The 26,382-nt window shown below is 37.4% G+C and overlaps 1 protein-coding gene across 1 annotated transcript; it reads left to right on the plus strand.

Moving 5' to 3' along the window:
* Window positions 1–23,422: 23,422 nt before the first annotated feature.
* LOC145131494 (putative protein FAR1-RELATED SEQUENCE 10) lies at window positions 23,423–25,302 on the plus strand. The gene is made up of 4 exons (XM_079066171.1): window positions 23,423–23,719; window positions 23,794–23,946; window positions 24,023–24,272; window positions 24,347–25,302. Exons 1-4 carry the CDS (start codon window positions 23,423–23,425, stop codon window positions 25,300–25,302), a joined length of 1,656 nt encoding a protein of 551 aa, XP_078922297.1.
* Window positions 25,303–26,382: the final 1,080 nt, after the last annotated feature.

The following is a 26,382-nucleotide window of genomic DNA, read 5'->3' on the forward strand; positions in this document are numbered from 1 at the left end:
TATTAGGTACCCAAATCCTATGTTGGAATACATTTAATCCTTGATGGTTTGTACCGAACACTAACGTTTTGCCTAAGCGTTCTTCCTTTCGGTCATTTTTCTCTGAAGCTTCTTCCTGCGCTTTCTTGATACTTTCCACAATCGTCGAGACAACTTCTATTCTCAACGCTCTTGGCCTTTTCTTTTAAAGGTTTACCTTCCGACTGAGAGCATCAGCGACAACATTTGCTTTACCAGGGTGGTAAAGTATCTCACAGTCGTAGTACTTGAGTAACTCTAGCCAACGTCGTTGCCTCATATTCAATTCCGTCTGATTAAAGAGATGCTGGAGACTCTTATGATCAGTGAAAAGTTTGCAATTTGTGCCATAGAGATAATGCCTCCATATCTTTAGGGCAAATACTACCGCTGCCAACTCTAAATCATGAGTGGGGTAGTTCTTTTCATGTTCTTTCAATTGTCGAGATGCATATGATATCACCTTTTCTCTTTGAGTTAGAACACATCCTAATCCGACTCAAGATGCGTCTATATACTACGAAGTCTTCAACTCCATCGGGTAGAGAAAGAATCGGTGCTTCACATAATTTATTCTTTAACTTCTCGAATGCTTCTTTGTGCTTCTCACTCCATGTATAAGTAGCTCCCTTATGGGTCAAAGCTGTTAATGGAGCAGCTATCGAAGAAAAGCCTTGGATAAACCTTCGGTAATATCCAACTAATTTTAGAAAGCTTCGAATCTCCATGGGACTTTTCGGTCGTTCCCACTTCATTACAACTTCAATCTTTGTTGGGTCAACTATTATCCCTTCTTGGTTAACCACATGACCCAAGAATTGGACTTCTCGGATCTAAAAATCACATTTGGAGAACTTTGCATACAGTTTCTCCTTCTTCAATACTTCTAACACTTCTCGCAAGTGTCTGCCATGCTCCTCCTGGCTTTTCGAGTAAATCAGAATGTCATCTATGAACACTATCACAGATTTATCAAGGAATGGTTTACAATCCTTGTTCATCAAATCCATGAATGTTGCTGGAGCATTGGTTAGTCCAAATGACATAACCAAGAACTCATAGTGTCCATATCTAGTTCTGAATGTAGTTTTCTCAATATCCTGCTCTCTCACCTTCAGCTGATGATATCCTGACCTAAGATCGATCTTTGAGAAATAGCTCGAACCTTGCAGCTGATCAAATAGGTCATCAATCCTTGGCAATGGATACTTGTTCTTCACCGTTGCCTTATTCATCTCTCTCTGTAATCTATGCACATTCTCATGCTTCCATCTTTCTTCTTCACGAATAACATTGGAGCTCCCGAGGGTGATGAATTAGGTCGAATGAAACCTTTGTCCAACAACTCCTGAAGTTGAGTCATGAGCTCCTTCATTTCCGTCGGTGCTAATCGGTACGATGCTTTTGCTATTGGTGTCGTTCCTGGTAACAAGTCTATTTGGAACTCTACTTGTCTATCAGGCGGTAATCCGGGAAGATCTTCGGGAAAGACTTCCGGATAATCACACACCACTGGTATACTCTGCACCTCCTTTTTATCCTTCTTTGCATCAATCACGAATGCCAAATATGATGTGCATCCCTTGGACAAACATTTCCTAGCTTTCATCAGGGAGATGATTCCAGAATTCACTCTGCGTTTGTCCCCGTACACCAAAAATGACTCTTTTCCGGGTGGGTTTACTCTTAATATCTTCTTTCGGCATAATATCTTGGCGTCGTTGGCGCTAAGCCAATCCATTCCTAGAACGATGTCGAAACCTTTAAACTCTATGGGTAACAACTCTTCGTGGAATTTGTTTCCGTTTAAGTTGATGACGATGTTCTTAATACGATCACTAGCAGGTATGAATTTGCCACTAGCAACTTCCACAATTAGGGCATTATCAAGTTTTTCTACAGGCAATGCTAGTTTCCCACAAATTTTATGTGATACAAAGGAGTAGTTCGCTCCCGAATCAAATAGTATATTGGCAGGTAATCCATTTACAAGAAAGGTACCTGAAGCGACATTTGTTGCCTCCTTCACAGCTTCTAGTGTCATCTGGAAGGCTCTTGCCTTCGGCTTTGGTGGAACGTTGGGTCTTGTTGCCTCTTTCTTCTTCGGGCATTCCCTCGAGATGTGCCGTTCCTCGTTGCACCCATAACAGACCTTCTTATTGAACGTGCACTCGTTGGCATAATGCCCGGGCTTTCCACATTTAAAACAGGTGACTTCTCCGTCACATTTCCCAGAGTGTTTCTTCTTGCACTTGTCGCACCACTTCGCTTCGGCTCCTCCTCCTCCAAACTTCCTTGAACTGGACTTGCTCTTCTTATTGGGCCTTGCAGACCCTTCAAATTTCCTCTTTTCGCCAACTTCAACCTTGTCGGCGGCTCTTCCCTTGATCATCTCCTCAACAGACTTGGCAGCCCAGATAGCTGCCTCTAGAGTAGGTGCCTGACGTACTGGCACTGCATACTCCCATGGAAGTCCCTTTGCATACTTGTCAATTTTTGTCAGCTCGTCCGGGACAAGGCGCAAGGCAAACTCCATCTTGTCTGTGAAGTTGTTGGTGTATTCATCGATGGACATGCTCCCTTTCCTCAAAGTTAGGAATTGGTTCTCTAGCTCGAGCAGGTTTTGGACTGAGCAGTACTTGCGCTTGAATTGCACCAAAAACTCTGCCCATGTCAGTTGTAGGGGCTCATTAGGGCTTAGAGTCTTCCCCAGGGTGTTCCACCAGCGAACAACGCCTCCTCTGAACTGACGTACTGCAAATGTGGTTTGTAACTTGCCCTTGCAGTCACATGTCATGAAGGCCAACTCCAGTTCCGAGATCCCATCCATAACTCCAATCGGATCTTCCTTCCCAGTGAAAGTCGATGGCTTGCAAGTTAGAAAATCTTTGTACTTGCATCTATTCCTCTAGACTCCATTATCTTGGTTGTTCCTCCTAATCATTGGCGGATCATCTTGACCAACAGTCCTGCTGTAGTTTCTCTCCTCTGACTGCCCATCATTCAATTCGGGTTGTTTAACAGGCATTGTAGCTTCCTCTCGATTCTGTTAAAGTAAACGTCTGGTCTCCTCCATTTGACGATCCAACATCATTTGGATCATCGCTTGTACTCCGCCATCGTGATTGGCTCAGGAGCGACTGCTACAACAGGTATTTGCTTAATCACTGGTGGTTGAGGATGTTGATTCTTGTTTCCATTCGCGATCCCAACTCCACTTCGGGTTCTTGCCATTTTGATCTATACAATTTAGATCTTTATTTTCGATAGACGTTTAAATCATACTTATCTCTCCGAAACTTTTACATGTTAGTTCTAATATCGTAGTCGTACGTTTAGAATCCTGAACACATAAGGTTTCCAGATCCGGTCGGCAAGAGACCATAGATCCGAACAAATAATAGCATATAGCACATAAAAGCTTTTTAGGCATCTTTCCTAAAATAAACTAATGCTTGTGTCTAAAATATAGTAGACACTCATCTCACAATCATCGCTTAGCATTCTAAGTTTAAGTCTAGAAATCCTACAAATTCCTAGTTCGCTTAAACTAATGCTTTGATACCAACTGTGACATCCCCATTTTCACGGCCAGAAAAGACCGATTTTTTATGCTTTGTTTGAAAATCAGAGTAACATTTTAAATAAAAGTGTTGCGGAATTTGTCCCAAAAGAAAATATGATAAAGATTTATCAAAGCATTTTCGAAGAACTGTATTTCATTAAAACCTCGGGATGTCATGTTCGATATAGATCAAAATCATAAACCGTACAATATAAGCCTTACAACATTTATTCATATCTACAGGCCTATAATCCGTAATCCCTCAGCCAAACATCACATCTATGCTCAAGTGCCACTACATGTAATACAAGAAACTGAGTGGGTCAGGCTTGGGAGCCTGGTGAGCACATAGGGTTTTCATCCCACAATAAATAAGTTTATTAATTTCATCAACCAACAATAACCCGATTACCCGTTCCCGTTATCCTCACTTTACGTCCCTAAACACCTATCATAAGGGACCTAGCCTAAGGATCATCATCGGGATGGACACTACTGCTAAGGGGGTTCCTCAACAATAAATGTCCTAAAGTCAACCATGAGGGGGATGGAGTACACCGGTGAACACATCGTTCACAAACACCTATAGGTTGCGAGCCTGCTAGCGTTCCACTGCACTGTCTAGAAAAGTCCGTGGTCATCATCTATACTCCGCTAGATGACTGGAAACATCGTCAACATTGAGGCCTCCGATCATTTTATTTCATCACACCCAACTATTACATCTACCCATGTTTTACCCAATACATTTTGTAGATATAAAATACATACACAGTTTAAATCATTTAAAACATGTATAAAAATGTTCATCCAGCATAGACAGCAAGTATTCAGATAATATGCACACATAGCACGTAATTTATATAAAATACTTCATATCTATGTGTAAGATGAAAGTAACTATGCACTCACTTGTTAAAGTAACGACTCGATATTCGAGCAGCGCATCGCTTCTTAACAATATGATTTTCTTCGACGAAACCTAGTATCATTACCACTAGATTTTAGTCTAATATTCATTGCGACTAATTATTAGTCTAGATTCATCATTAACTCAGAGTCTACTTCATGATCTATCAAGTAAGGAACAACTAGGTAGGATCATATCGGAGGTAGGGTCCGTTTGGTATACGAAATATACTGTTTGGATATCCTACTTTAAACACCTCACCAAATTACAGCCTAGACATCATTCCCGTAAGTAGACCAATCAGTATAACGACTTTGAATCACTAATAAATCTTATTTATAGGTTCATAATAACGATATTATATTTAAATATAAGCTATATTTAAAATACGGTAGGCGTATCTCACTTACAACCGGTTTTTATTTAAACCGGGCTTCGCTGGAGCAGCGTTTCCGAGCCGAAAAGCTCTTTTTCTTGGAGCCTTCGGGAGCTCCGGGGATTCCTTCGGGTGCTAGGGGGTTTTCCTAGACTTTAGGGGGGTTTAGGGGCTAGAGAGAGTGTAGAGAGAAAAAGTAGAAGGTAAATTGGTGAAGAGAAGAGGCTTCCCTCACAGCCCTTTTATAGGCGGAGCCTCGCAAGTATGATGGGTGTACCGAAGCTCTACGTTGCGCTTAATGGGGAGATCGTACAACACACGTCCGAATCTTGGTGGACCATCGTGACGCTCTTCGGTCCAAGCAAGGTGAGTTCGTTGGGCGTAGCTTCTTCCGACGCGGGGCGTACTCGGACGTTGGGCGTTCATCGGCTACGTTGGGCGTATGCAAGGCCAGGTGTCACCCATCCGAACCAAGGCGTGGGCAACAAGTGACGGCTGAGATTCGCCCACGTCAGCAACTTCGCAACAGCTTCACAAATTGCATACTCAACTTCTAAAATTCATAACTTTCGCATACGATCTCCGTTTTCAACGTTCTTTATATCCATGCGTAGGCGGGACCGTACTCTACAACTTTCGTTTAGACTCCATTGGCTAATTTTGAATTTATTTTTAAATTTATATTTTTAACAGGCTGGGACAGGATTAGTCTGTTAAAATCCATAACTTCTTCATATGACGTCCGTTTTCGTCTGTCTTTTTATCGTTACGCTACTATTAACGTGATCTTCGATTCTTGTTTAGGTTGTGTCGGCTAAAAATCGTCCGATCTAATATTTGAACTTCGGGCTGTGTACTGTTAATCTGAAACTTATAAAAATCATAACTTCCGTATACGAAGTCAGATTTGGGCGTTCTTTTTGTGTATGCTCTCAGTTTAACGTATTCTAGGACTTTCGTTTAGATCGCTAAGGCTAAAAATCGCTCAATCGTTAATTCACTATTTACGTCGCGCAGTGTCGTGCCGGTTCTGTCGCGAAACTTCGACATGCCATAACTTATTCGTTATAGCTCGGATTTCGACGTTCTTTATATGTCCGGAATACTTGTCACGACCACTACCACTTCATGTATAGATATCGAGTTTATCTAACACTTAAATTTTGGTGCTTATTTTTATCCGTTATTTATTATACATTTATAAATAAGTAATAAACACATAAATTCACATAATACTCAAATAATTCATCTTTATTACTTCAAAATGGGTTACAACGGTTGATCTGACTATTACATCACTATACTAATGCTTAGCCCCGAAACACGGACGTTACAAGTATGAACCAAATTTACAAGCTAGGAGGCCCTAGTTATAGCTAGGGAACCTCAAGGATAAACCCCAATTTGAATTTAAAATCATAGTACTTTAATCCAATTCAAATCCTTATCCCTATCAACTATCAGGAACATTCCAAAAACCATATCGAGGGTTCTCTAAACCATCCATCATATGGATGGTTATGGAATGATTCTCTTGTTCAACTTTTGAACAATTGCAGCTCAATCCTTACACTTTCAATCAATTATAATTAATCCCGAAACTAATTCAAATTAATTTCTGATTAATTCTAAATTAATTATTATTGATTTCATATTAACTTATTAATTACATAATAAATTAACACATCAGTTTTTCTATTTATAATTAATATATTAATCATATAATATATTAACAAATCATATAATTTCTAATTAATTTATTAATCATATAATAAACTAACAAATATCTTCGCCCTCTACAAGCATCAGTCTAATTAATTTCTAGTTTATGAGGGGAACCCAAAAAGGAATTTGCTTTTAATTACAAGTATATACAAATTGTTTTGATAATATTAGTGAAATTAGTGATATTGAAGATGTTGATTGTTCTCAGTTGTCTATCGTTAATGTTGCATCTAAGTCTAAAGGAAAAGAAAAGTGTAATGATTCGTTGGTTAAGATTGACACTGACAAACCCTCAACTTCGAAAGTCTTTGATTTCGATCATGTGAATGTCAAAGATAGTCAAACTGATAGTAGTGATGATGAAAATGATGATGAAGTTTCGAACAAAACACCATCAACAAGTAAAGGTTCGAAAGAAACAGCAATTCCACAAATTGTTGTTGATCAGGTGTATGGTGACACTGAAAAATTCGACAAGGTAATGACTGAAAAGGGTGCTCATTATCTCGAAACTAATCAAGTGGTGTAACCGAACTTCAAATGCTCAGATGATGTTGTTTTTCCAAACCAAGTGTTTGTGACAAAAGGAAATGTCGAAAACATTAAACCAAAATTAACAAATTGGTTGAACAAGATAACAAACAAACATCTGATGAAGGATTTTTTGCAAATCAGAGTATTATCGAAAATAATCTCACAAAGAATACATACACTTTTCAAAGACAAAAACCTCAAAGAAAATGGATTGAAAAACATAAAGTTTCAAACGAAATTCCAAAACAAATTGAGGAGAAAACTGAACAATTTGTCAAAATCAACTCAAAAGAATTTAAAGATCAAATTGACAAATTTTCGAAATTAATGAAATTTCAAAAAGATAAGCACGGAAGAAAATTTTCTGGCAAACTGTTGAGTCTCGAAAGAAACAAAACGGATTGACAAATCTGAAAAGACAGAATTCAAATCTGTTAAGACTAAGCACGGAAGAAAACATCTGAAAAGACAGAATTCAAATCTGTTAAGACTAAGTCTTTGTCAAAACCAGGCAATCAGTAAAATCCCACTCAATTTAATAAATCATTGTCTGAATCCATTTCACAAACTACATTTTCGAAAGATAAAACTCAAGCCACTACATTTTCGAAAGATAAAACTCAAGCCACTACATCATTTTCAAAAAATCTCAATCATTCACCACAGAAATTCAAAATCAAAATTTCGCAAATCGATTTTCTCCTCATGCACAACAAAGATTTTCTCAAAATACAAATTTAAAGTACACTCCTCCACCAACTCAATCATAGAATTTTCAAAATCGATTTTCTCGAAACACAAATGTCGAAAACAATGTTAAAAATCGACAACTTGAAAATTTTCGTCCTAAATCAAATGTTGATTTCACTCCACAAAAACCAAAATTTCCAAATCCTTCTGGGAAGCAGAATTCGAAAGTTTCATACACTAAGGGTTCGTCAAATGTGAAAAATATCGACCATTGGCTTGAAGGAAAAGGAAAGATGTTTCAATCTCGAAATTTTTCCCAACAACAAATTCGAGAAGCTTATGAGAAATATGTGAATGATTCTTCAAACGAAAGTTCATCTTCAAAAGAATCAAATATTTCTGTGAAAACATGGACATCAGTTTCGAAAGATAGACATGTTGAGAAACAAGTTGCGAACAAAAAGGCGAATGTCAGTGACAATCCTAAACCTTCAAAAACTTATGTTTCTGCTCCTTTACCTAATGATGTCAACTTAATTGATTCTTTCAAATCAAAAGTTCGTAATTGGGTTTTAGGTTCTTCCTTTCACTCTGTTTTAAAAGCTAATAACCAAGGACCCAAACAACCTTGGGTACCTAAATTCTTTCATTAATTGCAGATTTTATGTGACGAGCAATATGATGATAAATGGTACATTGATAGTGGTTGATCTCGTCACATGACTGGAAAGAAGGAGAATTTGCGAGATTATCGAAGTTTAGACAATGCAGGAGTAGGTAAATTCGGAAATAATCACAAGTGTCAGGTGAAAGGATATGGCAAAGTCACGAATGAAACGTTTACTGTTAAGAGAGTTGCATATGCTGAAGGTCTTCAACATAACTTGATAAGTGTTTCACAACTTGTTGTGGGCACTGGCAATCAAGCGGTGTTTAACGAAGCAGGAAGCATCATTTCAAATGTTAACACTAAAGAAGTTTTGATCACATCCAAATGACATGGAGACATGTTTACTCTCGATATCAAACCAATCATCGGAAAACCCTCAGTGTGTTTACTCTCAAAAGCTTCAGCTGATGTTAGCTGGCTTTGGCATTGAAGACTTTCTCAGTTGAATTTTTGAAATATCAACAAATTGGTAGTTGATGATCTTGTCCGAGGTTTGCCTGTGTTAAAATTTGATAATGATACTTTATGTGCAGCTTGCGAGCAAGGAAAACAACATCGCAAAGGTCATCCTGTGGTAATTGATTCAAAGATTGTTGAACCGTTGGAATTACTTCACATAGACTTATGTGGACCATCGACTGTTGAGACACTCAACAAGAAACGGTACATTTTAGTTATTATTGATGATTTTTCACGGTTTACTTGGGTTTATTTTCTCAGGTTAAAATCTAAAGGATGCTTTATATTTGAGTTCAACGGTACATTTTAGTTATTATTAAAATTCGACATGCAACGGTACAATTTAGTTATTATTGACAATTCGACATTAACCCAAGATGCTTTAGATTTGAGTTCAACATCAAATTCTCCAAGAATTGGCGAAAGCATGCTAAATGATCAAGTGGAGGGGGAGCACTTGAATTCGACAACTCAGGTTGAGGGGGAGCATTCTTTCGAGGGGGAGTATAGGAGATTGGATAATGATGTTGAGGGGGAGCATCCTATTGAGGGGGAGCAAAATGATTCAATTATGTCGAATAATGATCATAATGAAAATTTTCATGATTCAAATGACAATGTTTCTGTTGCAGGATCTGAAAATGACGAATTGTTTGAAGATGCACCATTGGATTTTGATCCAGCATATCCACCATTAGATAAATGGACAATAAATCATCCAAAGGAACAAGTTCTTGGAAATCCACAAGACGGTGTGTTAACAAGAGCTCAACTTCGTGCAAAGAATGAGGTACTTAATTTTCATCATGAGTTTTGCATGTTTAACGTTTTCATTTCGAAAATTGAACCAAAAATAGTTAAGGTTGCAATGGAACACTCAGATTGGGTTGTTGCAATGCAATCTGAATTGGCTGAATTCGAAAGAAACAAGGTTTGGAGATTAATTCCTAAGCCAAAAGATGTTTCAGTAGTTAGGTTAAAATGGATTTTCAAAAATAAAATAGACAAAGATGGTAATATTGTTCGAAATAAAGCTAGGCTTGTAGTAAAAGGTTATTCACAACAAGATGGAATAGACTATGAAGAAACCTTCGCCTTTGTCGCAAGACTCGAGGCAGTTCGGATATTTTTGTCCTATGCAGCTCATAAAGATTTTGATGTTTATCAAATGGATGTGAAATGTGCATTTTTTAATGGAGAACTCGAAGAGATAGTGTATGTGGAACAACCTCCAGGTTTTGTAAATGAAGAATATCCTAATCATTGCTATATTTTAGATAAGGCTGTTTATAGGTTAAAACAAGCACCAAGAGCATTGTATGGAACTTTAACTTCTTTCTTAAAACAATCGAAATTTAAACAAGGATCAGTTGATCCCACTCTCTTTCAAAAGAAAGTTGGGGATCATCTAATGCTTGTTCAAATTTATGTTGATGATATTATTTTTGGCTCTACTGACCCTGCTTTGTCTAATGAATTCGAAAATCTGATGAAAAGCAAATTTGAGATGAGTATGATGGGAAAAATCAACAATTTTCTTGGTTTAAATATTCGTCAAAACAGAGAAGGAATTTTTATCAATCAAGAAAAATATACCAAGAATTTGCTTGAAAAATTTGGATTGACGAATAGCACGAAATTACGAGTACCAATGGCGACTGGAACAAGGCTTACACCTTCGTTAGATAAACCTGCTATTGATTTAACTGTATACAGAAACATGATAGGTTCGTTACTTTATCTAACAGCAAGTCGGCCTGATATTATGTTTTCTGTTTGTAATTGTGCTAGGTATCAGTCAAATCCTCGAGAACCACATCTCACTGCAGTTAAGAATATTTTTCGTTATCTCAAAGGCTCAATTTCGTTAGGATTGTGGTATCCTTCGAAAACTGGATTCTTCATACAAGCTTTTTCAGATGCTGATTTAGGATGCAATCTTGATCGAAAAAACACAAGTGGCGGATGTCAACTTTTGGATGGGAAGTTAGTAAGCTGGCAGTCGAAAAAGCAAACATGTGTTTCGATTTCCACAGCAGAAGCTGAATATGTTGCTGCTGTAACTTGCACTTCACAAATCATATGGATTCAAAGTCAACTGCGTGATTATGCAATCAACATGAAGAAAATTCCGTTGTATTGTGATTCACAAAGTGCAATACGCTTTTAATGTTTCCATCTTCCACATGATCTTTTATAAAATGATAATGAAGAACAATATGCTTGGTTTTCGAAAACAACTGATCAATTGGCTGATATTTTCATACAACCATTAGATGAAAAATCATATGTGAGAATTTTGGAAGCACTCGGAATGATAGATGGAAATTCAATTCCTGGAACAATTTCGAAAGAATAAAAAGAGTCAAATTGCAAAAATGTAGAATCACAGGTGCTGAATGATCTTCAAAAGAATCTCATTAAGTATTCAGTGGTTACTGTTCACATTCAGCGTGAAATTCGCTTTGTAGATAAATTTTCGATAGTTTGTCAAAATTTTGTTAATTTCACACAATTTTTTTCGATAGTATGGTACAAAATTTTTGTTAGATTGTTAAGTTGTGTTCTTTTTGAAAAATTAAAAACACCAAAAATATTTTCGTTTTGTTTTGTTTTTGAAAAATTCCAAATTTTTTTTCTTATTTTTGTTATTGTTCCTAAAATCAAAAATATTTTCTTTTTGTTTGATTTGTTTTGTAGAAAAGCTTGGAACATGAAACAGAGGGTGAACAAGTTTTATGAGGTAACATGCTTGCTGTTTCACGGGAAGGTACATTTTCGACATCTTATGTATTAGTTAGGTTGTCCCTAGAAGCATGCTTCAGCATTTCGACCCAAGTCTCTTTTGACTCAATGTGTGTTTTTGAAGCCTTAATGAAATTTTCATCACGAAAATTTCTTCCCAATCAGGCTATATTCACATTAGTCCATGAGCTACCATACTCTGCTAAAATGAGTTTAGAGTAATCTGCTGAGTCCATTAAAAAGCAGTGGTACTTTCGAAATTCTTTAACCAATCTTTTTCATCGCAAAGTTCTTACACTTTCACACACAATGACATATGTCCAAGAGATCTCTGGTCAAACCAATCAGGATTTAGACATATCAAATTTCTGTGTTAATGATCCAACATCATGAGACCGTGATGAAAGTGAAACCCAAAATGTCCAACTCAATTAAGGAATTGACGGGGAACTTTGTTCCAGATTTAACGAAACATTTGTTTCAGTAGCAACTTTCGAAACTCCAAATCATATTTAACTCTTTTGAGTGATCTTGATCAAATGTTCGAATCCCATGATGTTTGTTACCCAACAGGATCCATCAAACATTTTTTTTCTTGAATATGATTTCCGGGTGAGTTTCATTTGAATTCCATGTCACTATGGTGGTGTTTGTTTTTTGTCCGCAGATCTTTCTGGTCTCTTCTGTCTGTGCGGCACAGACCACGCGCAGACATTAGCCTTCGCAAACTGTTTGTTTTTTTGAAGACTGTAGACCTAAAAATGTCTGCGCACCCTCTTCTTGGCGCAGATGTAGACCAGAGTCTTCTAACATCTTCAGACATCTTCTAGCCTAAAAAAACACATATATTTTATTATTTTTTTTATTTTTTTTAAATTTATATTTATTCCAACTTTATTAGTGACAGACAATTTGAAAAAAAAAGTTACAATACTTAAAAAAAAAGTTCGACGACACAAACATGATATTTTTTGACAAATTTATAAATAAAAGTTTATTACAATAATGGTCGTTGAAGTATAAATATGAAAAAAAATATTATATTCTTATATTTATTGTGCCAAATTTTATAAAATATTATTTAATAAAGCATCATCAATTTCTTAGAAAAAATATTTATGACACGTTTTTAATTGATTTAATTGAAAAAATCGAAGTTTATTTCCATTCATTTATATATCAAATTCTTTGATTCCTAATTACAATGTTTAGGCATAACTTTGCGACCAAAATTGTTGGTTTTTATTAAATATATACGTTAATTTATACCATTTTTATTTTCATTTTTTATACAATAATACATAAAAGTTCATTTATATTTGTTAATTATTTATAACAAAGTCATAAATATATTAAAAAATCACTTTATAGTTTTAAAAAATCAGTTTATTTAGATTTTAGTTTATTTTAGTAGCATGCAGATGTTAAAAAAACAAACAGTCTTCTTTTTTCAGACTGCAGACGTTTGGTCCACCTCTTCTACTGCAGAGGTCTACAGATGTGGTCAGCAGACTGCAGACATTTTGCCTCAGAAAAAACAAACAACACCTACATATATTTCTTCCAAAGCATACTTGTCACTGACTACACTAGTCATACAAGTAATTTCTGTTACAACTACTCACATTTATGTTAAGTGCGGATATGTAACGAAATCACAAACCACCCAAGAAGCTTGTCAAAAAGAGGCCCTTCGATACTTCTCTACAAGTATTCGATTGTAATTCACGGGAAAACACAAAAGCTGCTAGTCATCTCTCTTGATGAATAGCGAAATAATCTTTGCCCGGGATTTATCTGCCTTTATGTCAAAACAATTTTTTCGACATCACAAAACCAAAATTTTATTTTCTTGCTTCTTATCTTTTTCTTTGACACACTGCACTCACGAAATCATTGAGGTTCTGAGTATTACCAACTCAGGCTGATGATTTCGACAGTCTGGCATATGACTTCATTTTCAAACCCTAAAACGAAAGCACCTAACCTCTATTCCGAAGGTTTTGTCCTTATCCACTTATACTCACGAAGAGACTTTTGATGTGACAGTTTGGTTACTGTGCTTAATTCCCGGAGATCGTGTCCTATACTTTTTCTGACTTGGAGTATATGATGGTTACTGGTGCAAATTTCAAGGGCCACGTGTCACGATCTTTTATGATAACCGTTTGAAATTCAAAAGGGGATACATATATAAAGGGCAACTGGATCATCATTCCAGGTTTAGGCGTTCTACAAGATCTTCAAACGATTTGTGCTCTATTTCTTTCTTGATTCTTCATCATTCTCAAAGAAAACCCTAATCATGGCTTCTCTTCAATCAAATACAACTAACGATGCCTCTTCTCAACAACCCATCATGAAGATCCAGAGTACAAATTACCAAGTTGACGGTGATCTTTCTGTGTACCCTGAAGAACTCAAGATGCTAATTGTGGCTTTACAACATTCTGTTTTATCGATTGCAATGTTCAATGCATTTGCGATACCAATGTCATGGTTATCAATGACGGGTTCTACTGCATCCTACAACAAGACGATGGATACTGTGACTTTCAATTTAATCAATGAAAAGAAGTTTCGTCTAACCAAGAAGTTATTTGTCAAAATTCTTCAAATCCCTAATTCTCCACCTTTCTACAAAGTCACTAATGAACAGGTGTTACACATGTTCAATGAGATGGGTTATCAACCTCCTCTCTCAAAGATCAGTGAATTTAATAAGTCAAGTCTTCCAAGTTTGTGGAATTTTCTTTTTGAGATCTACCTTCGATGTCTTACTGGTCGAAGTGTTGGTTTAGATAAAGGGCGTATGGAGGTGTATGCTATGGTCGCAGGTATTTATTATGATATACCTGTTGACTATGCAAGTCATCTATGGAAAGAGTTTTTAAAGAGCATTGAAAATATGAATGTGGTTGATGGGATTTCATGTGCAAGGTATTGGAGTCTCATTCTCCAATTTCCCTATGAAAAGGAAAGTATTTTGGTGCCTGTTGAGGAACCTAAAGCTGAATTTTTGAAGTATCACTATCCCAGGACGATTGAAGATGATATGAATGTTTTTCCAACAGTTGCTAGGATTCCTGATGCGATGCTCAAGAAGGTTGATCCTTCGAATCCTGTGTTGGAGGCTTATTTACTATCCATCAACACAAATGATGGAATTGGTATTTTGTTGTCAAAACATGATGAAGGCTCTTCGAAGAAATCTCGGAAGTCAAAGACTGTCTCAACTCCTGAGAAAAATGATAAAGAAACAACTGTTTCTAAGTCACCAAATAAAAAGTCTGCAGAGGTCGTGAAAGTTTCGAAGAAGTCTGAAAAATCTCAGGAGACTACACAACCTGATTCTACCAAGGAGCTAATTCCTACAAAGTATGGTGTGTTAAAGCGTCTCAAAAAGATGTCTCGTAGATCCAGAAAATCTCCTGAGAGGTCATCCAGTTTCTCACCAACAATGGTTCGAAAGCCCCATGTCACTCGGAAAGGCGTAGTTCTTCATGAATTTCCTATTCCAATATCACCATCATCTAAGAAGCGCAGAGCTGAGGATGTTGCAAAGCATATTTCCAACAAGACTAAGAAACCAAAGAAGCGAAAGTTGATCCTTCAGGAAGATGAAGATGAAGAAATTGTTCATGATACTGCACTAGGTAATCTTTCACCTCAACAAAACTCACCTGCCAAGTCAACTTTCGAAATGACAGGAGTTGTAAGTAGCTCTGTGGAAACTTTGATAGTTGACACATCTACTATTTTTGGTGATTCCACACAAGTGTCGATTCCTATGCAGACTTCGGCCATACTACCCGAGGTTTCGCTAACTGAATCATTTTATGAGGAGGTTCGAACCTCAGGCATTTCCACACACGTATCTAATACGGATGCAAATGTCAATATGGGTGAAGGAGTTTCGAACAATGAACATCTTGTTGCTTCTCAAGGTATTCTTGAACTTGTCACTATTCAAACCAATACTTCTTTACCACCAATAATCACCTCTATTTCTACAACCACTCATTCTCCTACTTTTGATATGGTCATCGATCATCCCATTACTTCTCTCTTTTCATCCCAATCCACTAACCCACCTAAACCGCTTAACGATGATGATACTGATGATGGAGGGTTTGGAGGATCATTTGCTGATTTGGAATTTGATCCAGAAGAAGAAGATATCCCAGATCATATGCTGATATCCGGGAAGCAGTTCAAGATTCTAAACAAAAAGCTCTATTCAATACTTCAATCCCAAGCAGATGTAGGGGGTAAGAATTCCGTTTCAAGTATTGAAGTTGATGTGATGCTTAAAGCTCAGGAAGTTCGGTTGTTTAAGAAAGTGGAGAAGTTGATAAATGAATCTGAATCTCGTCTTTTCGAAAAGCTTGATTCCATGGATAAAAGTAACGAGTTACGAGTCAAATCTTCATCTTCGACTTTTAATGATGAGCTCAAGGATTTGAAACGGGTTGCAAAGGAACGCCATGTTCTTTTTGTGCAAGATGTTATGACGATTCGTGAGAATGTCAATCACAAGCTTGAAGAACTGAAGGTTGATGTATCCAAAGAGCTTCATGAGATGGATAACAAATACTCTTCTCTTCTAGAGAAATTTGATATTATAGCGGATGCTGTTACTACGTTCGTTAAAACTCATCAATCTTTTGATCACAAGTTTGATGAGAAAGCAACTGTTGATGTTACAAGTTTTGGAAAAGTTATTTCACTGCTTGAAGAATTGAAGGGCATTGTTTCGAAACCTGGTTCCTCATCAATTTTTACTCCTGAGTTTATTGATCAGAAGTTTCGTTATTTCGAAGCTGTAATTCAAAAGATGCTGACTCCATTGTCTCAGTTTGTCACTATCTTATCAACGAATGCCCCACCTGTTATTACAGGGGCGCAAGGGGGGAGAAAAGGTGAATGTTGGTAAAGGAGAAGGTGCATCCGGTATTACAAGTGAAGAAGTGAAAATAGTTGGAAAAGTTTTTTCAACTCACATTCCCAGTTCAAAACCAATAATTTCGCAAGCTGATCCTGTAACATCAACTGTTGTTACTACAAGGCCAATCTCAAAAGGCATTGTAATTGGGTCAACTGTTAAAGGGGGGAGTAGTGCAAAACGTAAGGAAACAACAATAACCTCAGACAAAGGGAAAACAATTCTTCTTGAAAAGACGAAAGAAGAAAGAAAGGCAGAAATTGAAGTAAAGATGGAGAAGCAGCGTCATATTCAGAGTATTTTGATGCTTCGTGCAAGTGATCCACCTACAATAAACAAAGGTGATCCAACAAAATTGCACAATTATGAAAATATTGAAGCCATGTATGAATTCGAGAAAAAGCCAAGAAAGAGTTATGCAATTGAGAACTCTGATATGAATCAGCTTGATTTTCCTATCAATGAGATGATGTTTCTCACTGCTCAATATAAGATTGTGAATATATTTGAGAACAAGGATGATTTTTCTCACATGAAGTTGAGGTTCCATGCAGTGTTGGGGAAGGAACAATAGGAGGTTTGGTCACTGGTGAAAATTGTTCAGGTACTTGGTATAACGAAAGGGGAAATGTTCGAAAATATGCTTCAGAATTTTCGATATCACGTGGTGAAGGCAAACAAAGTACCTTTCGAATTTTCCATTGCTGATTCTCCTTTGATGAACTTGAATGATTTGATTCAAGTTGCATATATACTCAAGGATATGGATGCTTCTAAACTCCAAAAAACAAGCAAGGATGTGTTAAAATTGGGTCTAGGTCATATAAAACTTTTCATAGACAATTACTATGATTGTCTAGCTATGACAGACGTTGAGTTGGCTGCGACATTGGAAAAAGAAGTTACTGTTTCTAAAATCAAGACAATGGGTGAAGCTCAGTTGAAGAAGTATGTGGATGGTGAAATATGTTTGAAGCCATTTGGTGTAGTTTTTGCTAGGAAGAATAAGAAGGGAAAACCATCGAAATTCTTTTTCCAAACAAGCGAAATTGAAAGATATACAACTGCTCAGTATACAAACTTAATTGTTCGTATGAATAGTTGTAAGAAGAATAATGATGGAGATAAGGCGGAACTAAAGAAGGTGATGAATTGGTATGCTGAGATTCGAAGAACATTACATTTGGCTGCTCAAGTTTTGATCAACTGATTTCAACACTGCTTACAAAGGGGGAGATTGTAAGGGTCGAAGTTGTATTGTAAGGTGTCGAAATGTAATGTTATTTTGCAAAGGCATTTTATGTCGAAACTGTGAAGTTTAGTCCTTTGTAATTTTTTGTATGCTTTACTGTTTTCCTATAAATAGGGAATGTTACTTAGAGTTAGATAAGAGGTTTGGAGTTGTTCTTGTCTATTTTCTCTCTGTAACCGTGAAGCATAATATGAGCTGAAACAAGATCTTATTTACATTCTGTGTTCTCCGTTCTTGATACTCTGATTTTAATTTAATTACTTGATTCAATACATCATCATAGGATCACGAAACCGCTTACTACATTGAGCCAGAAAGGCGTGGCCTTTGACTGGGAAGAGAAACAAGAAAAGGCGTTCCAAATGCTGAAGCGAGCCTTATGCAGCGCACCGATACTATCCCTCCCAGAAGGGATAGAAGACTTCGTAGTTTATTGCGATGCATCCAACCAAGGGCTTGGCTGTGTTCTTTTGCAAGGAGGTAAGGTCATCGCCTATGCCTCAAGACAGCTAAAGACACACGAAGTCAACTACACCATACATGATCTTGAGTTAGGATTTGCTCTGAAGATCTGGAGACACTACCTGTATGGTACAAAAAGCACTATCTTTACAGACCACAAAAACCTTCAACATATATTCGACCAGAAGGAGCTCAATATGAGACAACGACGGTGGGTCAAGCTACTCAATGACTACGAATGCGAAATTTGTTATCATCTGGGTAAAGCCAACGTAGTAGGTGACGCCCTAAGTTGGAAATAATACTCTGGTCGTAGAGTCAAATCATTGACTATGACTATCCATTCACATTCGTCCACACAAATTAAGGAGGCTCAGCTAGAAGCCTTGAAACCTGAAAATGTGGCGGGTGAATCCCTGAGAGGGATGGATAAAAACTTGGAAGTCAAGGGTGGTGAAGCCTTGTATGTCATGGATCGGATCTGGACAACGAGGCACAGTGGTTTCAGAGACTTGGTCATGACCGAAACGCACAACACTCGATATTCCGTCCACCCAGGTTCAGATAAGATGTATCTGGATCTCAAAAAGTTATACTGGTGGCCTAACGTGAAAGCAGAGATTGCTACCTTCGTGAGTAAGTGTCTTACTTGCGCTAAGGTTAAGGTCGAACACCAGAAACCCTCAGGTTTACTACAGCAACCGGAGATACCAGAATGGAAGTCGGAGCGGATCACAATGGACTTCATAACCAAGTTGCCCAAGACAACGGGTGGTCTCAATACCATTTGGGTGATCGTAGACAGGTTAACAAAGTCCGCACACTTCCTGCCTATCAAAGAAACTGACAAGATGGAGAAACTAACGAGAACCTACATTAGGGAGATCATAAGACTGCATCGTGTTCCCATATCCATTATCTCTGATAGAGATAGTAGATTCACTTCAATGTTCTGGCAGTCACTACAAGGTTCCCTAGGAACTAGGCTGGGCTTGAGTACAGCCTACCATCCGCAAACCGACGGACAAAGTGAGAGGACTATTCAAACTTTGGAAGATATGTTGCGAGCCTGAGTGATAGACTTTGGGAAGGCATGGGATACTCATTCACCCCTTGTCGAGTTCTCCTACAATAACAGTTATCATACAAGCATAAAGGCTGCTCCATTTGAAGCCCTCTATGGCTGAAAGTGCAAATCCCCTCTGTGTTGGGCTGAGGTGGGTGACACACAGTTAGCTAAAGGACAAGTTCTTGACAGCACTTTCATAGGTCCGGAAATCATTCGGGAAACGACAGAGAAGATCGTTTAGATTCGTGAACGATTGAAAGCCTCTAGAGACCGACAGAAAAGCTACGAATACAAGAGAAGGAAACCTTTGGAATTCCAGGTTGGTGACCGTGTTCTATTGAAGGTCTTAGCCTGGAAGGGCTTGATACGCTTCGGAAAGCGTGGGAAGCTAAATCCAAGATACGTAGGACCTTTCGAGATTCTCGCTAGAATCGGCCCTGTAGCTTACAAACTCAAACTACCTCATGAACTTAGTAACGTACACCCTATTTTCCACGTTTCGAACCTAAAAAAGTGTCTATCCGATGAGACTCTTGTTATCCCACTCGACGAAATCGAGATCAACGAGAGCCTCAACTTATTGGAAGAACCAGTAGAGATCATGGACCGTGAGGTCAAGCAAACGAAGCAAAGCTGTATCCCGATAGTGAAGGTTCGCTGGAATGCCAAGCGGGGACCTGAATTCACTTGGGAGCGCGAGGATCAAAAGAAACTGAAATATCCTCATCTTTTCCCTTAGTTATCTGTAATTGCTTAAACTCTAATTTCGGGACGAAATTCCCTTTAACGGGAGGATGATGTGACAACCCGAAATTTCTATCTTGTAAAGCTATTCAATTCAATCAAAAGTCAGACTTGTTTCTGTTGACTTTTAGCTTTGTTAAGGGTCTGTTTGAGAGTTCTAAGCCTAATACACTCAAGGATTAGGTGTTAGGAGGTATAAACTTAAGATCATTGAGTTGCAATCGAGCCGGAACCACCTTCACAAGGAGTTTACGACCGCAAACTAGGGTTTACGACCGTAAACCCATGTTGGCCGTGAACCCCTCTTCATTAGTATGAAGATCCTTCATTATTCTTCATTTCTCACATCTTCAAGTCAAGAGCTCTCATTTCTCTCTCAAGTATCATCAAGGATATGCTTCTTGATCTTCAAAAGTGTAAGTGATTCTTCCATTCTTTCTTGATATCCTTCTTATTCAAGTGAAACCCTATGATTTCACCCATGAATTCATCTCTTTTGAGTTTAGATCGTCAAATCATCAAGAACACCAAGAACACCAAGAACACACACTTGTTCTTTGGGCCGTAATCACCCTAAAAGCTTCCAAAACGTAAGTATCCTTTCAATATACTTGTTATCCATTAGAAGCTCTTGAATCCTCATGAAACAAACACCCTTTAAACGTGAATCAAGATCCAAAATGGAAGATCTTCAAGTGTTTACGGCCATAAACACTTCTTGTGGCCGTGAACCCTTCTTAGGATCTTGTTATGGTCCTAAACCCTTTTTAGTTCATGTGGTGGCCGTGAACCCTTCAACCCATGGTCGTAAACCCTTCATTGGATCAAGCCTAGGGCCGTAAACACTTCAAGTGTGGCCATGAACACTCCTTGGTTGTGAACACATCCTTGTGTGGCCGTGAACACCCTTTCATACAATCATATGTGATTGTAACACTTCATTTCAAGTGTTTCCTAGTCCCTAATGTTGTTCCCTTGCATGATTAGTTGTTAAATACACTAATTATATACATATATGTGTCATTATATGTTTAATAGGATCTGTTTGTGCTCAAGACTTCACTTGGCATACTTAGCATCCTATATCGATTTTCTATTCGAATCACTCACTATAGGTGAGTTCATACCCCTAAACTTATCTTTTAATGATTTTAAATGCTTTTATGGGGGGGGGGGGAATACAGGTAGAAAACAATATAGTTATAGTATCAATCACATGTGATTTATAACTATCAAACAAGAGAATTTCTTATACTTCAAAACCGTGTTATCAAACAAAAAGTTTCAAATCATTTTATAAACTGACATCAAGTCATCAATAACCATTCAAATGGTTAAAACTCTTTTATACGATAAACTGTTTATCGTTTTACAAAACTCTTTTAAACTTATATATTGTCAAAATCATATCTATAGATATAGTTATATAAATAAGAACAAATTACTGAAATAGTCCCTGTGGTTTGGCTAAAGTTGCGCGTTTGGTCCCTATGTTTTGTTTTGCACTCGGACCATCCCCACGTTTTCTTTTTATTACCCGCCTGGTCCATGGGTCCGTTAGTCGTCAATTCCAAACGTTAAGTCCCTCACGTGCTTCGCACATGAGGGGTATTTTCGTCATTTTATACATGGCGCCTAAATGCAATGCCGATCGTTTCTTCATTCCGATCATTTTACGATCACCTCCCTCACACACACACACTCTCTCTCTCACTTAATCTGTAACTCATCAAAATCGAGTAGAAACCCTAACTCCTTAAAATTTTGCAAGAATCATCGAAGCAACAATGGTGGGTTGGAGGATTAGAGCAAACATGGAAGAAATAGACGTTGAAAAACATTACGGTAACCCCTTATTTTCAAAAGTTAAATTTATCACTTACAAATTTCAAGCTAATAAGTTGAAGCTTTCTCTTTTACAGCTGGTCACCAACTATCTTCTCCATTAGATTATTCTATGGTGGAGAGTTTACGAAGTTTCCTGGAAGGAGGTACGTCAAGGGAAAAGAACGATACGTTGATCTATTGGACATTGATGAGTTTTGTGTGCACGATATTGATGAGATGATGGAGACCCTAGGCTGTGTTGAGGAGGGTAAGTTGCTTTATTACCACTTCAAAAGACCCTTTTCAGATTTGGACTTTGGGTTGTTTGCATTGGCTAGTGACAGTGACATTAACCATTTGGGTACATACGTGGGTAAACAAAAACTGATTGAAGTTTATGTTGAACATGGTAAAACAATGTTGCATAAATATACAATGTCATCTACCCCTAGTAAAGTTAGGATAGAAGAAATCGTTGATCAACCTTCGTGTAGTAGAAGGCTTTTTTTAGAATGGAAGGAAACTGAAACAGGGGATTGTATTGGATCAAGTAAACCAAATGTTGTGCCAACAAAAGAAACTGAAAGTGACCAAATTGATGCCTAATGTGAAACACAAGGTATATTTGATGAATTTCTAAATGAAGAACCTGAAGGGATTACTCATGAAAGTGACAATAGAGATGATGCTGATGATAGTGGTGATAGTTGTGATAGTGATGATAGTGAGTTCTTAGTAGACTTAGATAACCTCCTAGATGAACCTGAGATAGACATGAATGAGTTTTTGTTAAATATTGATGAAGATATAGAGTGGGTGGGTGATCTTGGAGGGTCAAATGTCAAGGAAACAGAAACAAGGGAAATTGATGATATTGAGGTTGTAAATAATGAGGTATTCTTATATGAGTCATTATCTGATGAAGGTGGGAGCAACAAGAGAAGAAAGTCAATTAAGGCAATACGAAGGGCAATGGAAAACAGTGATGCAAGAGTTAGTGATCCATTCTATGTGTACCAAAAATTCACCTCATCTGAAGAATTGAAAAATGCAATAAGACAACATGCTGTGGAGACAAGGTGGGAACTAGACTTCATAAAAAATGACAAAAACAGAGTGAGAGCTATTTGTAAAGGTACTATCCCAGACTTTGGTCAACTTGATCCATGTGGGCCCAGTCAAAGCAATAAAGAAAGTGAAGAAAACAAGTGTCCATGGGTACTTTATGCTAGCAAGTGGGAACAAGATGTTGACTGGGAGATCAAGACCTACGAAAAAGAGCATAGATGTCTACAAACAAGAAATGTGAAAGCTTGTACCTACAAGTTCTTGGCAAAGAAAATAGTGCTATAGATTGAAAGCAACCCTACAGTCCCTACACGAGCTTTACAAGAACAACTTCAATGTGAATACCAGGTAGATATTTCGAAGATGAAGGTATTTAGGGCTAAAACAGAAGCATTGAATCAAGTAAGGGGCGATTATGCAGGGCAATATACTACACTACGAGACTATGTTCAAGAACTTCGCACTCGAAACCCAGGGACAACAGTTAAGATAGAGGTCGAAAGTGAGCCAAATCCATCTTCTGAGACTAGAACTTTCAAACGGATCTACATCTGTCTAGGGCCATTAAAGAAAGGTTTTCTAGCTGGTAAAAGAGATTATCTTGGTTTGGATGGGACTTTTATGAAAGGGCCTTATCCTGGAATGATACTCACAGCAGTGGTAAGATGTAAACACATATCTTGTGTCATTTTATTCCATTTTATTTAAATTACTAACTCCTTCACTATGTTTAGGGTCTTGATGGAAATAACTGTACATATCCTTTGGCATATGCTGTCGTAGAGGCTGAGAATATAAATTCATGGACTTGGTTCTTAAGGTGCTTGGGTGATGACATTGATTTGCAAGCTAATTCCAACTTTACCTTTATATCTGACAGACAGAAGGTAAGTAATTTCAATGGACTTGGTTCTAATTGTACAATGTATACATTACATCTAATGTTGTTTACTTTTTGTACAGGGCTTGTTGCAAGCAATTGGTACATTGTATCCATGTGCAGAACACAGGTTTTGTCTGCGACACATTCATGAAAACATGAAGAAAATATGGAGGGGAAAGGTGTTTCAGGACATGTTGTGGAACTGTGTAAGTACAACAACAATACAAGAATTCAACCATGCTATGGAAGAGTTAAGAAAGCTAAACAATGATTGCTACGAATGGGTCAAAGTTATTCCACCTCAACATTGGTCTAGGGCACACTTCACAGGTTTGTTTTATTTTGTTGGGTTAATTGTTACCAAATGATTCACTTTCTCACATAATTTTTTATTTATATTGTAGGGAGGGCTCATTGTGATGGGCTTCTGAATAACTTGTGTGAGACCATAAATAATCAAATTAAGAAAGCACGCGGCCAACCAATTATCACATGCCTTGAGTACATTAGAGAGTACCTTATGTTAAGGATTGTGAGTGTCCAAAAGGTAATTGATAAGGCTGTTGGACCATTAACTCCAACTGCAACAAGTGTGCTTGAAAAAAACAAATCTGATGTAGCTCAATGTGTGGGTAAGTTCTGTGGGAATGGAAAATATCAGGTGAGTGGTCCATGGATGGACCAATGTGTGGTAGACATGGCTCAACACACATGTTCTTGTAGAAAATGGGAACTCACTGGTATACCCTGTAAACATGCCCTTGTTGCTATATGGGACATGCGAAAAAATAAGCAGAACTTTGGCGTACCTGAAGAATGGGTTCATTCTACTTACTGGTTAAAAACTTGGAAGGAAATGTATTCTTTCAAGATTGAACCAATTAATGGAAGAAGAATGTGGGAAAAGTTTCCATGTCCAACCACTTTGCTTCCTCCCAATCATCATGTCCCCATTGGAAGACCAAGGAAGAAAAGAAGGAAGTCAGCTGTTGAATTAGAAGATATGGTGAAGGGTGGTAGGGCATCAAGGAAGGACAAGAGTGTGACATGTTCAAAATGCAAAAAGCTTGGTCATAATAAAAGAAGCTGCAAAGGTCAAAGTGCATGTGATGCTAGTTCAAGCAAGAAAGGGAAAGCTGGGAATAAAGCTAAAAGTGTAGGTGATGGTAGTTCAATCAAGAAAGGGAAGGATGGGAAGAAAGATCAAAGTGCAGGTGATGGTAGTTCAAGCAAGAAAGGGAATGTTGTGAAGAAAGCTCAAAGTGTAAGTGGTGGTAGGCAAAGTGGAACTCAAAGTGCATGTGATGGAATTTCAAGCAGGACAAGGAAGGCTGGGAAGAAAGGGAAGAGTATTGCTTAAGTTATGATTATGTTTTCATATTTTGTGTCTGTGTTATGAACCAATTATGGTGTTATGATCTTTTGTGTTTGTTATATTTGTCATTATGTTTTGTGTCTGTGTTATGAACAATTATGGTATGACTGTTGGGACCTATTGTCTATGTATGGTATGACTTTTAATGTATCTCTATTTTCAATTATGGTATGAACAATTAGTGCTATAATCTGTTGCTATGTTTTTGTTTTAATTCAATTCCATTTAATCCAATTCTATTCAATTATTCAATTCAATTCCATTCTAATTCAAGACCATTCAATTCTATTCAATCATTCAATTCAATTCCATTCCAATAGAAAACCAGTCAATTGCATTCCATTACAAACTACTCAATTCCATTCCATTATAAAACAGTCAATTCCATTTAATCCAATTCTATTCAATTATTCAATTCAATTCAATTCTAATTCAATACCATTCAATTCTATTCAATCATTCAATTCAATTCCATTCCAATAGAAAACCAGTCAATTGCATTCCATTACAAACCACTCAATTCCATTCCATTATAAAACAATCAATTCCATTCCATTCCATTATAAAACAGTCAATTGCATTCCAGTACAAACCACTCAATTTCATTCCATTACAAACCACTAAATTCCATCCCATTAGAAAACTGCCTTGATGAAACAAAAGATAAGTACATTGATAGCATAAATTAAAGCTTGTAAATTAAAATTGACACAAAAAAAACCCAACTGAACACTAATAACAGCCTCAAGGCCCTATTCTCATGTTGAAGCTCATCCAATGACTTCTGCAAATCAGGGGAGATACTTTTTTCAGTTTTTCACCATTAAAGTTGTCCTCATCAACCCAATCTATGAAACCACATTTTGCTCCCTGCATTTTAAGTAATTTGGTGTGTGTTAAAGGTATGTGATAGAGAGAATCAGGGTTTAAGGGTGTTCTAATAGATTTTTTATATAAAATGACGAAATACCCCTCATGTGCGAAGCACGTGGGGGACTTAACGTTTGGAATTGACAACTAACGGACCTAGGGACCAGGCGGGTAATAAAAAGAAAACGTGGGGAT

The sequence above is a fragment of the Lactuca virosa genome, chromosome 8 (assembly GCF_052849685.1).
Source record: "Lactuca virosa cultivar CGN04683 chromosome 8, Lactuca_virosa_CGN04683_v6, whole genome shotgun sequence".
NCBI lineage: Eukaryota > Viridiplantae > Streptophyta > Magnoliopsida > Asterales > Asteraceae > Lactuca > Lactuca virosa.

Excerpts from the sequence above, each read along its gene's own strand:
- LOC145131494 (XM_079066171.1), top strand. The coding sequence starts at position 23,423 with ATGAAGGTATTTAGGGCTAAAACAGAAGCATTGAATCAAGTAAGGGGC. Across the intron at positions 23,947-24,022 it reads TTATATCTGACAGACAGAAG|GGCTTGTTGCAAGCAATTGG; the intron begins GTAAGTAATTTC and ends CTTTTTGTACAG. Across the intron at positions 24,273-24,346 it reads GTCTAGGGCACACTTCACAG|GGAGGGCTCATTGTGATGGG; the intron begins GTTTGTTTTATT and ends TTTATATTGTAG.